The sequence below is a fragment of the Leptinotarsa decemlineata genome, unplaced genomic scaffold (assembly GCF_025532065.1).
Source record: "Leptinotarsa decemlineata unplaced genomic scaffold, Ldec_3_MD MMD2_P_RNA_scaffold_2, whole genome shotgun sequence".
Taxonomy (NCBI): Eukaryota; Metazoa; Arthropoda; class Insecta; order Coleoptera; family Chrysomelidae; genus Leptinotarsa; species Leptinotarsa decemlineata.
The window spans coordinates 8512381-8528902 of NW_027412529.1; the positions used below are offsets into that span (position 1 = coordinate 8512381).

Here is a 16522-nt window from a genome sequence, read left to right on the forward strand (position 1 = left end):
AAATCGTTATTAATTGTTCTTCAAAAATAACTTGGTTGGGTATAAAAAAAGTTCAACCTTGAAATGAAAATCAACTTTTTTCAATATTTCAAGAACTGTTTAACATTTTGAAATGAAAATGAATCAATGGCTTTCCTATCGTTAGCGCATCTTTGTTATAAAACTCCACTGGTTGGAAAACAGTCCACCTTTAAAAATTCGAATAGAAATTTTTAAATGAAACATTCAAATATTCGCGGACTTTATTAGACGATAAGTAAGCTGAGATGAAAGTATTCTCATTTGAGCAAATCTCAATAACACGGGGGCATGGTGTCACAATATTAATTTTATTATGATGCATAGAAAAGTTTAAAAGGTTCCTATGGTTCAATATCCCCAAATAATTTTCATGAGCTCAACAGATTCCGTGGTGTCATATGTAAAAGATACTCTCACGATAAAAAAGCCATGGATCCATTTTCATCACAAAATGTTGAAAAGTTCATGGAATATTGGAAATATCGATTTTCATTTTGTACTTTCCAAGGACTGTAATTTTCGAGTTATTTTCAACTCCAGGATGTGTGGTTTAATTTTGACCTACTTTTTTGTTACACCCTGTTTATAGAAGTTAATGGAGAAGATCTACCTAAAATTTTTTTAATATCGTTCGTATTGCCTAAACGATATAGAAAATCAAGCCCTGCTTCAAAAGGAGTATGATTTCAAATAATAGAATAGGAGCTGTTTATAGCGACTTCCTGGAAGTGCCTATCGAGGCAATTAAGATAGTATTCACGGATGAACGGAGTGATTAAGAGGAAGGTTTATATGAATAGTTCTCAAACATGTCTTCAGATGAGTGAACTAGTAGCTATCCTACGTATTATTATGACAACTGTGAGAAACATGAGTTTTATCATGTACTAAAAGACTCGAAATTAAGTATAAGATTATCTTTTAATCTCCTCAAACTGCAGTACTACAATCAGAATGTATCGAGAGGTTTCACTGCGTTTTCTTCGTAAATCTTCAGCCATTTTTGATAAATTTCACCTTTGGGATTTTTCTGAATGCTCAAATTTGTATCGATGTTCAAATATTGGAAGTTATCAGGTGTCACTTTAGGCCACATAAGATTCTGGAACAAACTAGTTTTCTCTGGCGTGGGATTTCTGAAAACAAAAATAATTACTTAAAGACATGACAAAGAACATCATAATATCAACAGATTCGATTTTCAGTAATTATGAAACTAGATTTAATTGTATAAAATTCTCACGAAATCAGTAGCGAACATATGAGTTAATACATATTGATGTATTCCTTGATCTTTTGCTGTTTATGGAATTTCGTTACGTCGCTATGAGTTACGTCGTTATGAGTGAAAAATGATACATTTTATGTAACTCCCTCCGAATTGAAAATGAATTCACGAAATTTCGTCGATCCAGAATTCGACGATTTGGTTGCTCAGTTATGTTTTGATGCCGCAGAAGAATCCCGATGTATGAATAAGAAAATTATCGACATATTATACAGAACGGTCACTAACATTCAATAAACTACCAGCTGAACCGAATAACTTGATAGGTATTTGATATTGTTGATTTAATAAAAAATACTATCAGGTAGTTTCAAAAAATTTGTCAGTTTCAATGTCATGTGCTTTCGGAGCCCCATATCTTAATAAATGTTCATTCTACTGTGTCGTGGTGTATACTGACTGATGGAGAATTTTGAACTCTATATATTGAGGTTGTTCATTTTTTCCCAAATTGTGAATCACTGACTTTCTGGGGTACTATCTCCCATTCGGTGGTCCCTCCTAATGGATAGTCTGCTTGATGTCTTCGACAGAAGAAAAGTAGATCTGCGAGCTTATGCAGATGACTTTGTCATCTTGGCAAGGTCCACGTCAGGAAGGGTAGCTTATAATAATCTCCAAAACACGATGTCCACAGTTGGTGGCTGAGGAAGCAGATGTCTGACAACCCCAGCAAAACTTTGATAACTCCTTTCACCAGGAGGAGAAAATTGGACAACCTAACGTCACTTTATCTCAATGGTGAGGTCATTCCATTTGTAACGGAGGTGAAATATCTTGGCATTGTCTTTGATGAAAAGCTCTCCTGAAACGCCTACTTGGAAAAAGTACCTATGGACATGTCGAAGGATTTGTGGTGAAACTTTGTTTTTGTGATGATTGTCAGACCAATGATCACTTATGGTGCGATTGCTTGGTGACCGAAGGCTTTAGAGAAAACGGCCTAGGCGAAGCTCTCTGGCTCACAAAGACAGGCTTGACTGGCCATCAGTGGTGCCATCAGTACCACAACGTCAGCGGCCATGAAGATCCTTCTAGATCTACCTCCTCTCCACATTTTTCTGGAGAGAGAGGCTAGATGGACTGCAGATAGACTTGTGCACATTGCCAATCGCACAAATCAATTTAATGCTGAGTGCAACAGAGTGTTGGTTGACACTGGAAGTCAAAGCATGATCTCTGACTTTTTGTCTCCAACTGTCAACCACGAACTGCCTCATAAAGTACTATTTTCGAGTAGAAAAGACTGGATCCTCCAAGAGAAGGAAATATTAAGAGCAGATAGTTGTTGGTTCACAGCTGGATCATAAACACCTTCCGGTTCTGGTGCAGGTGTTTTTAGTCGCAGACCCAGGACAGAGATATCAACTTTCCTAGGAACCTATGCGACTGTATTTCAAGCGGAAAGCTATTGGATTGTGTGCGGAGAGATTGGAAGAAACCAAGTCACAAACATAAGTCAATAAACATATTCTCGGACAGTCAAGCGGCGTTGAAAGCTCTTGGCTCCTACCGAGCAACGTCTAAATAGTAGCAAATTGCCAAAAACGATTTTCCTCAATAGGAAGACTTAACAGATTGTCTCTGGTCCGAATTCCTGGCCATACTGGCCTGGATGGCAATGATGCTGCGGATTCCCTCGCAGAGGAGGGTGCTGCAAGCAGCTTCATCAGACCAGAACCTCTCATCGCTTCAGGCTTTGCCAAACGAAGATTGAACACCTGGATGCCAAGAAGATTTATGTACTTCTGACCCAGGCTTGGCTCAGCCCAAGGCGTTTATTCATCCTTCGAAGCTTGATACCAAACCGTTGTTGGACTACAGTACAGGTCGTCATTTGAATCACCATATGCAGAGAATCGGACTGACGGAACACAGTGAGTGTCGTCTCTGTTTGGAAAATGATGAAACAGCAGATCACATACTGCTCCGCTGGGGACCGAAATGGGTTTTTAGAGTTCGGCAGAGCCGTACTCTTACAATCTGACCTGAAAGACCACTCACCATACAAACTAATCGGCTTCGTTGACAAGCTGGGTTTATTTGGTGAATATGAATAGGTGTGAGCCACAATAAACCCTTGCGGGTGGCCGTGGAGAGTCGAATAGACTCTTTGGACCTAACCTAACCTACTGTGTCTTGGTGTGTACTGATCGATAGAGAATTTTGTACTGTATATATTGATGCTATTAATTTTTTCCCAAATTGCGAATCACTATATACAGGTGATATTTTGCTTTGATCGAATTATGTGCCGAACAGCAAAAAAACTTAGGTTTTCTGTTCAGAATTATATTGTTACTTTTCATCATAACCTGCTCGGGCGCCAATTGTTTCGAAGTTTCTGTTCATGATGAATTTCACTAGTTCGGACTTTCATTGTCTACTATATAAAATGATTTGAAATCCCTGAAACAACTGAAAAAGAAGAATTAAAAATGAATAGCTGAAAATAAGAATTGTATTAACCAAAATAAACCTGAAATGAAATATTAATTAAATAAAATACAAGTAAAAATAGAACAATTGGATAAATAAAAATAAAGAAAAGAAAAAAGAAAATAAAAATAAAAAGTGGAGAGATTCCAAGTCACGTTAGTTCACGACGTTTTGATTGTTAGTATCTACAATCGTCTTCGGGTGATGACTGGACTGATTCCTCCGAGAGATGACTATTTATAGGTCGTTCGAGCGGGGATAAATGGAAGTACTCGATTGTTAGTATCTACAATCGTCTTCAGGTGATGACTGGACTGATTCCTCCGAGAGATGACTATTTATAGGTCGTTCGAGTACTTTCACTTATCCCCCCTCGAACGACCTATAAATAGTCATTCGAGTACTTTCACTTATCCCCGCTCGAACTACCTATAAATAGTCATCTCTCGGAGGAATCAGTCTAGTCATCACCCGAAGACGATTGTAGATACTAACAATCGAAACGTCGTGAACTAACGTGACTTGGAATCTCTCCACTTTTTATTTTTATTTTCTTTTTTCTTTTCTTTATTTTTATTTATTCAATTGTTCCATTTTTACTTGTATTTTATTTCACTATTATTTCATTTCAGGTTTATTTTGGTTAATATAATTCTTATTTTCAGCTATTCATTTTTAATTCTTCTTTTTTAGTTGTTTCAGGGATTTCAAATCATTTTATATAGTAGACAATGGAAGTCCGAACTAGTGAAATTCATCATGAAACATTGTCAATCACCTTCAAACAAACGTTTCTGTTCATATTGGTTTTCTTTACTCGGGTTACTCGGTTGGAGAAAATATGTCAAGGGTTCGACAAAATGAAAGGTTCGTCAGTTGGTATGAAATGAAACTATTCTTGATAACTATGTACAGATAAAGAACGAAGATCCCATGTACCAAAAATAGTCAAATACTTACGGATGTGGCGAAAAAATTCCGGAAAGAAACGGGAGAGTCGGATTCAACGGATCCCAGATTTGACGTAGGTCTTGATCCTACCAAAAAGGTAGGATCACTTTACGAGGCCTCAATCTGTATCTATTTCACAATGTCAAGTGTTCATATTTTATATATATTACAATAAAAAATCTTTCTTAGATGAGAATTGAGATAAGTAGTTTCCTCTCAGAAACGTGTTGTTTTCAGTCTTAGTATTTTCTTCTGATGCAATGAATATTTTCTGTCTAATCAGTATTTGATTGTTAAATGACCTCAATTATTCATTTGATGAAAGTGTCACATCTGTGTCGGGAAGTATCAGTGTATCGTATCAGCGAATATGATTCCCTTCAACGGGACCTTGAGCTCACCACGCTCAAAGGCTTCTTCAAATGATAGCAATCACCAACCCAAAAGGTTACCAGCTCAGTCAGAGATCACTCGATGACAGAGCCACAGAAACTTCAGGGTATGTTTGGGAGCAGAACTCCATACATGAGAACAATACTCCAAAGAAGATCTGATCTGAGCTTTATAAAGCATCAACATTTGCTGAGGTGTGTACAGTTTTCTGGTCCAGAACAGTGTTCCAAGCTTTTGAGAAGCAGCCTCTGCAATTCCAGTGAAATGATTGTACCAAGACATATTGGTGTCCATTTTAACTTCCAACAAACTTATCGAAGCAGACCTGCCTGACCTGACATTATTATATCGGGTTCGGAGACATTTGTCTTTTTGGAGAAAACCGATGCCAGAGTTTTTGAGGCATTGAATTGAATCTGGTTACTTTCAACCCAATCCGAAATCACTTCTAGACACTCATTAAGATATGCAACCTCCTGCTGCCGGTGAAGATGTGCCTCCATAGCCGACGTCCTGGATTCCAAATGGAATGATGAGACTGCTGTCGTCAGCAAAGCAATATATCGGATTCTTGGTTTTTTCCAATAACTCGTCGATATTTAATAGAAAGTAGATTGGAGACAATATGGATCCCTGGAGAACACCAGCGTTGATGGTGTTCAGAGCCATTCCCCAAAATGGTCTGACCAGTCATAGCATCGAAGTTTGGCCAGCAAACCCTGATGCCACACACGGTTAATGGCCTTAGAAATATCAAGCGCAACAGCTCTTGATTCACTCAATAACATAAAATGGTTGTCACTGTCGAGTCACAGAATACCTTACAGAAGAGACACTTATTTGGCGGCACATGTATTCCTAACGAATACATGAACATGAAGAGAAAAGTGTTTTATTTATAATCCAGTATTTACATGAAAGTTGATGTTTTGAAAGTATTTATCTTTCAGGTAATTCATTGTCTATATGGAAGTAGTTATTTCGAGAGGGCTTTTTCCTCCAGTTTGGGTCTAAAAGTTACTCGTTTGAGTAGAAAAGCAAAACCGTTCTTGTCTAATCATAAATATTTTGTATCAAATTAGGGATACCTATATCGTTTATATGGAAAATGAATATGAGAACTTTGCACTAGAAAAGGTTACATTAACACGAAAAATATTATAATCTCTCTAATAAACCAAAAATTCAAGTAATCCTGAAATCTGGACTAAACGCGAAGTTTGATTTTGAATCATTTTGTATTCAGAGATTGACAAGGCGTTCTTTCATAACAACAACAAACAAAAATTCATTCGTATAGGAAGCATAGAATTCAATAGTAATATATTTAAAATTTTTTAGCCCTGATTCCCAATATGTATCTGTAATCGATTCCCTTATATTTTTCTTCGCCTAAGATTTACAATTTTTCATATTGAATTAAAAAAGTATCATCTTGGTTTCCATCATATCCTTTCTTAATATTATCCAATGAAATAGTTTCGCAAGAACATACATTTTTGTATAATACACCATATTGAAGGTTCAAATGATAGATTATAAAAACATATTCAGTTGTAGTAACCGTGGTACCAAGTAGTACAAATAGTAAGTATAGTTCAAGAGCATGTATGCAAAGATAATTGATGGTTGACTCACAAGTATTTAGCAAAATTAGTAAACAAAGTACGGTATCGATCGCTGGTCAATATGTCATCTTTTGGGTAATTATTCAGTCCAGACATATTGTAATAGGCCCAAATATAGGCCAAGTCCTCACCGTGTGTAACTTTGCCAATACCTAAAATGGTAAAAATATCGTACATATGTATATTAGGAAATTAATAAAAAAAAAAAGAAATTGAAATAATTGAATAGAATAGAAACTAATTGAATGATGATCCTCATTTCATTGGTGCATAGATGAGAAATAAAGTATATAAAATTAGAAAAATCTAAATAAAATATTTGTCCTTTCGGTCTGTCTAGACCGGAAGGACAAATACCTCTCAAAAATCAGGGGTTATACAGTATTCCACGCTTTCTTCATGGCCAACAATACATTGATTAAATCAACAGAAGAATACTTGCCACGCCCCAGGAGCACACAGATTCCTTGAGAACAATCAAGATAGCTCAAATACAAAATTAGGGAATCCGACAAATTAGAGGATCAGGAAATACCTCACTATAATTTTCATATGTTTCTTCCCCAGGCAAAATCAAATACTATATATTTCATAAGTCTACATTACAGTTTTCAAAGTGGAAATGAAAATGAAAAGAGAAATGAGAATTTCTATGTTTTGTACCGCTTTTATTTGTAACTAACGTTACTGCAATTTCGTCCTATATGGACATTCTCAAACTTATACAATAAACGCAGTAACGGCTACATCCATTTATTGAAAGAAGCAAGTACAGCTAGACAAGCCACATACTACTTTAAACTAAAAATGAAGTACCATCAAGCATCGCAGAATTTATGGTTCAACCAAGAATGCCTGCGAAGAAAAATTACCCTGAAATACATTAACATCAGGACCAGGACAAAAACTCCAGCAGCGGAGAAGGCGACAATGAAGGCACGAGTGATCAGGCTAAAAGAAGAGTGCAGGATACTGTTCTCAAAAAGGAATATCCTGCAACATTATTTGAAGGTATTACACTCGGAACTTACTCATAAACTTCATCAGATAGAATTTGACATTTTTTATGACCAGGGTTTATTGTATAAGTTTGAGAATGTCCATATAGAACGAAACTGCAGTAACGTTACTTACAAATAAAAGTGGTAAAAAACATAGAAATTTTCATTTCTCTTTTCATTATGATCTCCTATCACGTAGTAATGGCTACATCCATCAATTTATGGAAATGAAAAGTCAACAAACGCTGTTTTGCACTTATCATTCAATAAAGTATTGAATTCGATACAATTCAATAAGTATGATTCCATGTTTTGATTGATGAACATTTGTTTGTCAACAACTTCGATCTCCTTGAAAAGTGAATTTAATATATTTCAATCTTCAATCTTCTATTCGATAGAAATGGGACTGTCTTGGAAATGTATTCGTTAAAAAATGTGTAAAGTTACCGTCAATAAATGGTCCTGGGTTTCCTCCCAATTGTCCTGAGTAGGAAAACTCGTAAAAGTAAACATCACTGAATTTGGATTGCAGTTCAGCATGACGAATGAGGCCACGTGTGAACCCGGCGTCGCTGAAATACTAAAAAAATCATCGTCAAAATTGTCTCACTTGCAGCCTGTTTGGCATTGTCAATATCGAGCAGGCGGTCATCAATTGAAGACAAAATATGAAATCCAAGAAAACTACTTGAAAAAAATTACTGCGTAAACGCATGCGAGACATAAGAGGAACCACCTATTGGTGTGACACCCAAGTCAACTGCTACCGCAGTTGTCGGTTGATTGGTCAAACCACCAACACGGACATAAAAACTTGGCAAGTTGACTTGGGTGTCACACCAATAGGTAGAGTTTTGTGTTCGACGTTTCGGCTCCCATTTTGGAGCCTACTCCCCAGGTCTCGTCATGAGTTTTCTCTTTCCACTAGTTGGAAGTCTCTGGCCGTCATCACATTTGTTCAGGCAGGAAGGTTACTTTTCGATTTCGATGGTCCCAAGGACATCCCAAGGTATATAGGGTGATTCAAAAGTACTTTGACAAACTTCAGGAGGTGATTCCTCACAATATTCTAATATGAATTGTCCAAATAAATAAATGTCCGGGAACGCTTCGTTTCCATGATACAGGATGTTGAAGTTTTATTTTTATTTTCGTTTTTTTCAAATAACTTTTGAAATACTGAGCTTAATTGAACGAAACTTGGTAATAGGAGGTTTTTGAGGTGTCGAATTCGAACCTGATGTTCTTATTGCTCTTACTCGTAAGGGGGCCACCTACACGTCTTTTTCTTTTTTAAAGATTCATAACTTTTTTGGGCGTACTTCTAGCACATTTTTCAGTAAAAAAATTGATTCCTCTATCATATCTACGTAAATAAGCTACCCTTGTTACTAGTCGCTGTAAGTAACCGTTTTCTAAATATTTGGACTTGAAAACTTCAAGTCGATTATTTGATAATCGATGCATGTTGAAGTTATTACGAATATTTTGTTTTTTTCACGAGAATGCTTTGGAAATGAATTTGACGTTTTACTCATTTGAAGAGGTCATTACTGTTGGGTACGTTCCTTTATGACATCCTTAAGCGAAATAGTTATTTTTGTATCAAGGGTGCATAATCAGTATTTGTTTCAATAAAATTTGCAAGAAATGTCAACATTTCATTTCAGGAAATTTTGAATATGTAGAATAAACTTAAATAAACGAAACTAAATTGTATTCAAATGAATTGTTTGAAGTGTCCACTTTCAGCGAAGATACATGCAGTCAGTCGTCTAGTCATTGAATCTCGTACCCGCTCAAAAATTATTGGTGTGTTTCTTATTGTTTCACAGGCGTCTACTATTCGGTTTTTTAGATCTTCCTCGTTCACTACTGGAGTCTTATAAACTAGTGACTTCAAATGTCCCCAAAAATAAAAATCTATCGGGTTTAGATCTGGGGACCTTGGTGCCCACGTCTGGCTAGGTTCTTCTACACCCCTACCGATCAATCGATTTGGATTGGTGAACATTCTGCTCACTTACTTTAAGGTCGAAATTATTCATTATTCACTTTTGGTTTTTATTTTATGTTGTCCATGGATATTTTTAGAAATGACTCTTTTTATATCGAAAACGAAGCTTGATATGAAGGAAACATAAACGACGAAAAAGTTGTATTTTCAGTTGCTCGTTATAAAAAATAGAAAAAAATCAGAGGTTCTTTTGTTTTCTGTGGGCTGTGGTGCCCACTGAGACGCCACTGAACCTAATAATTTCAATCTAATTCGGGCTAAATAACTGTAGCAAATTTCAAACGAATCCGTGTGACCATATTTATGATTTTTTATAAATACAGTTTTTTTTCTTCAATTTTTTGAATTATTCACCGATTCTGATGATGCTTTTCCGTTTCTTTGCTAGTTTTGAATCGTAGAGAAAACCGTGCATGTTCACATTATCTGATACACAATAATGACATTGGCACAGCTTACTTACTATAGTAAGCTGTGACATTGGCTTACACAGTATCTTTTGGATTTACCAACTAATAAAAATGAAGAATTGTATTTTTCAGTCATTTCGTTCCGGTTGGTAACTCTGCATGTCATATATCTCAATTCGCATGATTAAAATTACGCTATATAGATTGTCCAGACAACGATGAAACTGGAACAAAGACTGAGTCAAGGACTGAGTTATCTGAATCAGTTCTAAGTGTTCAAATAAAATGATCAATTATTGCCCACTCGGTAATCACAAAAATATCACCCAACAACGCATACAAACGTTTCATATAAGAAGGATTATGGTGATTGAACGTACCTTTAGTGTACCCGCTTTGTCATCCTCCAGTCGGCCTTTCGAATACCAATTGTGAATGGTTTGTCCGAGTGTAATCAGTTTGTTACTGTCGGTGATATGCATGTTTCTACTGACGAATAAGGCAATATCATTGTCATAACTTTGTATTTGCGTTGGAAAGTAACCACCTAAAAGAAAAGTATTGTTTTATGGTGAAAAGATATAAAAATTCGGAATTGACGGTGATTTCGATAACATTATTGATGAATCATTTAATTAGTAGTGAAGTAGTAATGAACAAAATAATTTGCCAAATGATTCACAATAGTAGCTGAAAGTTTCCACTTATTGATGAGAGTTCATCCAGGATCTAAGCGAGGGTAGAACAAAAGAAATTTCTTTAAAAAGGGATTTACAACCGGATAAGTTGAATGAATAATTAGTATTTCCGTTTATTTGAATTATTTCATCGCTAAAAATATAGATATTACTTCAAAGAAATATCTACTCAATCTCCTTTTCATTTTTTTTCTGCAAAATGGGAACATTTTCTGAATAATCAACTGTACACAATTTGTGGATCACTAAAATTTCCTATTCTGGTCAAGTGATCCAAAAAATTGTGCTCTTCAGAATTATTTTTGTTTTAGTCGATTGATTGCCTGTCAGATGAGTTACCGCGAGAAAATCCCATTGATCACCTATTAATAAAATCAATAACCATAAATATATTTCATTTTCAAAATTTTCAACTTCTGAGAATATCTTTAGAAGTCGTTCTAACTGCAAAATTTTCATTTTGAATTGATTATAAAAACGTACAAAATATACTTGAGTTTGTATTATGTAACTCTTCATGTGTTAGTAATTCACATCTCACCATCAACTATGTGGAACCCCTCTTTACTATCGGGATTTTCCGAAAGAAGATCACACCAATAATATTGAGAAAAAAAAGGACCGTCATGATTTTATAGCTTTTTTATTATTTCAGATCAAGAACCTAGAAGTATAACTTTTTGACATCTTAGCTTCGTCTGAAAAAAAAACGTTGAAGCTCATCTATTGCATGTTCTGAACATCTCGCTCATTTGTCTCAAACTTGGAACTAATTTTTTCACTCAATTTATTTACAACTAGTTATTAAATTTGACTTAATCAATGCAGGGGCGTTTCGAAAGACAACTGAATTGAAATTTATTATGACACTGGTTCCAATAGGTTTACTATTGAAAAATTAACTTTAATGTGCTTCTTATCGCAAATCATCACCAAGTTCAATCAAATGTCTACTTCCCATATTCCATTATCAGAGAAAGTCATTTTCAGCAAAAATTTTCGTTAAAAGTTTGTGTAAGACTTATTGGTGGCCATCTTCTTTACTGGCAAGATTACCAGGTAAATATGCCCGTACATGTGAGAGTGGACATGTGAACATTTGAGAGGGAATAGTTTATTGTTGTTGTTCATCGAAATCATCCACCCAACTCACTGGATTGGATGTGCAGAACCTCAAAAATGGCCAGCTCGCAGTCCTGATATTATTCATCTAGATTTATTTTTGCTTCATCTGAATGCTCTTGCTCATAAAACTCATATACAAAATGTGAATGACTTGTGGAATCCAATAATCGACCATTGCAGTGTCATAAGAAATATTCCAGGTATTTTAGAAGGTGTCAGACAATCAATGACAAATTGATTGCAGTCGTCGTGTCTTTTATCAGAAGTTGGATAATTTGCTTATTTTCTTTAAGGTCTCAATTGTTTATTTTTCATTTTTGTTTAATGTTGTCCCTCAAGGTTCCATCCTAGAACCCATCTTGTTTCTTTTGTATATCAATGATATAACACAACTGGATCTAACTGCTAGCATCACATTATTTGCAGACGATACAACGTTGCTGTGGCAGGGAAAAGATCTCACAAAACTAGCTCAAGATGCCACTGTAGACATGAAAAAAATTAAGAGCTGGTGCGACTCAAATAAGCTTTCTTTAAACTTTGATAAAACCCATCTCTTCACCTTCAAATGTGAATTCCCACCTTTTAGTTTGAATAACAACATTCTCGTGATGAAATTGTCCTCCAAATTCTTAGGACTTCACATTGATAATAAACTTAAATTTGAGGATCATATTATCAAGTTGAATAAAAAACTTGCATTTGGCTGCTTTGTAGTGAAGTCACTTTCGAAGGAACTGGGTAGAACCTTTGCAAGATCTGCGTACGTTGCCTTTGTGGATGCTCATATAAGATATGGTATTGCCTTCTGGGGAGTATGCAGCAAAAGCATGCTGTTTTCGTTTTACAGAAGCGAGCTGTCCGGTATGTGTGCGGGGCAAAGTTCCAAGATCACTGCAAACCATTATTCATTGAACAATGAATTCTGACAATAATATATCTATTCATTCTTGAAACAGAAAGTCTGATTCATAAAAATATATCTGCTCGTGATGATATAAACGAGCCACACTATAATACACGTCAAGCTAACTTGATCAGACTTCCCCTGCCCACAACAACAATGGTGAAGGACTCATTGATATACAATGGAATAAAGATGTACAACAAAATTATATACCTGAAGAGTTATTCTTTGAATATTTTCGGGAAAAAATTAAGCAACATTCTGATTGATAAACCCTATTATAGTTTAGATAAATTTTACAATGACAACGCTTTTTATGATTTATAGTTTTTGAATTTTAAATTGCATAGCATTTATTTTGTTTCGTAAAAATGTGTTTGACACCCTATTTTATATAAATGGGCTTTTAGGAATTACTTTCATACTACTTTGACATAGTTCATAATGGTTTGTCAACAAGAACTCTTTCTTAGGACAATGAACGTATTTCTTTCTCTCTCTCTCTCTTATATACAGGGTGCTTTACAAACATGCTACAAAGATTAAAGGGACTATTTCTTGGACTATTCTGATGATATTTTGTCCCTTGATGATTTTTGATATGGCGCTTTGTTTCGAAGATACGGAGCGAACAAGCATTTCGACAATAACAATTCATTACAAAAAATTACATGTAATGTTTCTCAATCTTCAAAAACTATTGAGAATGACTACCCCCCGCACGGATGCAAGAATCCTATATTTTCCTCATCGACTCCCGAACTCTTTCAAAAACACCAGCATCGTTTCTGATTGCGTTACATCCAGCAATTATTCAATTTCTCAAATCTTCCACATCTACCACTGGATTAGTATAAACTAATGACTCGTTATATTTTTTATTACTTGGTAGGTACAGTGTAGTACGCTATAGTTTTATTTCGGCTACGTTCATAATTTTGAAATTACCAAAATTGTTATTGTCTAAATTTTTTTCGCCCCGTATCTTCGAAACACAGCGCCCTATCAAAAATCATCAAAGGACAAAATACCCTCAGAATACTCCAAGGAATAGTTTAATGTTTAATAAACATCCTGTATATAGTTTATAGAATGTTTTGAAGTGGTAGGGGAGAGGCGGGGAATCACACGCAGCGGGCAATGGTACGCATGGCCCTGTATGACCAAGCGATCGTTGAATATCGGTGCTAATTGGATAGACTCGTGGCATACACGTATTTCAACAAATATGTTACGGTACATTTCAGTCACAGTATTTTGTATACAGTAATTTCATAAAGGCTGATTTGTGGTTTGAATTTTCCTACGCGCAGACCCACGCGTCGATGTCTTAGGTCTGCGCAAACGACGAGTTTAAGACAGGCATGCAATCAAAGCGTTTAAACACTGCTCAACATAACAAATATTCATATAAACTGCTCAAAAAAATACAGTCGATGAAAACTATGTTGGGCACCTAAGAAAATTGTACAAATGATAATTTTGCATTTGTGTAATATTCAAGTAACCCAGATCATTTCGACAATGATGAACTATGTTTCAAGTAGATTTTAAAAATTCATGGGATCGGATGTGACAAAATATACTTTAATTTCAACAAGAAAAAAGACAAGATGAAGAACGAGTTTTGTTATTCATGAACCATGGTACTGTGCAAGAGCTCTCTAGGAGGAATAACGAGTCCTTGTGTGTATACAACCGTGATAGCATGGTCTGCACTGATGAGGAACAGTTCAAAACGGTTCGCAGTTGGTTCCTTGTTCGAATCAGGCGAAGTCCCACTATTTGTCCTAGAGAGCTCTTGCAAAGTTGTTTCTTCAAAGTGAGAATCTTTGCAATTATGTCTGAGGCGACTTGGATTCCGAAAGGTTAACAGTCGTAAGGTATTTTTGATAGTCAAATTTACATTATATAAGAAGTTGCTGACTAATAGGACATGTTTCATTTAGAATAACTGTTTTTAATCTACGCAGCAACTTTTCGGGGTTGATTAGACATCTAGACTTGTATAGATTCAAATATCAACATTTGTCAATATATGTCGAGTTATTAGCTAAAGAAGTAGTTGTTTTCTGTCGGAAAACATATATAATGGTATAGTCAAAATGCATTTGGACTTGTCAGTGATTTTATTATCAATTTTTACTTGGATAAAAGCTGGAAGCAGCAAAACAACCTATTATCTTACAGTGTAAATAATTCATAACTTCCGACTCCGAAAACTCTCACATACATTTATAGTTAGTACATACATACAAAAAAATTATTTTTGTATGATTGAACACTACATACTTAATTACTTTTTTACTTCTTCAAGTCCTGAATAGTAACTACATAATTCAGAAAGAATAGGCTCTACAGATTCCTTAATCTTGAGTGATGAATTCGATTAGGAATATTTTTAATAATTGGTCCTTAATATAATCGAATCGGCAAACTCGTCCGCCATCTTGAATTCTCCAATCAATAAATGAATATGCTATATTTGGCCCCAAAAATCACTACAAAGAAATTTCGCATGGATTCGTACCATGGTTCATGAATAACAAAACACGTTCTTTATCTTGTCTTTTTTCTTGTTGAAATGAAAATATATTTTGTCACATTCGAATATGAACATCTGCCGATTCCATGAATTTTTAAAATCTACTTGAAACTTAGTTCATCATTGCCCAAATGATCTGGGTTACTTCAATATTACACAAATGCAAAATTATCATTTGTACAATTTTCTCAGGTGCCCAACATGGTTTTCATAGACTGTTTTTTTTTTTAGCAGTTTATATGAATAGTTGTTATGTTGAGCAGTGTATACACGCTTTGGTTGAGATTGTAGTAGGGAGAAATGTCATTAGTGTCAAATACGTCATCATTATAAAAAATGAAACTCCTGGACACCGACATCAAAGGGACCGACGCTGAGTGAAACTACTGTATACAGAAATACTGTGTTTCAGTTCTACGCTTTTGTTAGTTAGATATAGACCATTTTTTGTTTTCGGCATTTTTGTTATAGCATTTATGCGTGATTCAAGTAAAGGTAATTATTACATTTTTATTTCAAAGTTGCTCTATTTTTTTTCATGAATGAACTGGCCCCTACTGAACCAAATGCCGTATATATTTCGTGGCAATATCAACCAATAATTTGTTCAAATAGCTCATAAGACAAATGGCGTAAATCGGGCAATGATACGCGGTTGCGTACGATTACCCTCATTGGCATACCATTACCTGCATAATACCGAAACCATAAGTACATGTGCTTCAGCTGCCCATATTGTTGTTTCAGATGCCTAACAAGTACGTGAGAAAAACAAATATTACTGGTTGGACCGAGGATACTTTACAGAAAGCTTTCGAGACAATAGACTCTGGTAGAAAAATTCGAGAGGTTTCCAGTTCATTCAACATTCACGAAGCAACACTAAGAGCGCGCAGAAAGAACAACAACAGATCTGGTCCAAGACTAGTAAGACCCTCTATCTACGAAAACTCGCGTTTCAATATGCAGAAGCCAATGGCATACGACACGATTTTAATAAAACTCGCCAAGAAGCAGGCAAGGATTGGCTGCGATTATTTCTTGAGAGAAACCCCCAAATCAGCCTAAAAAAAACCTGGAGGAACAAGTGTCAATA

At 35.5% G+C, this 16522-nt stretch overlaps 1 protein-coding gene across 5 annotated transcripts in view; it reads right to left on the bottom strand.

The window, feature by feature from the left end:
• Positions 1-923: 923 nt before the first annotated feature.
• Positions 924-16522, bottom strand: part of LOC111507261 (juvenile hormone esterase) — a 196206-nt gene continuing 180607 nt past the window's right edge. For all 5 annotated transcript variants that reach the window (XM_074182917.1, XM_074182933.1, XM_074182926.1 and 2 more), the window contains 4 exons: positions 10532-10698; positions 8172-8304; positions 6731-6872; positions 924-1157 (listed from right to left, as the gene is read on the bottom strand). In XM_074182917.1, the coding sequence (XP_074039018.1) occupies positions 971-1157; positions 6731-6872; positions 8172-8304; positions 10532-10698 (629 nt within the window). In that variant the 3' untranslated portion in view covers positions 924-970. The remainder of the gene's footprint in view (positions 1158-6730; positions 6873-8171; positions 8305-10531; positions 10699-16522) is intronic.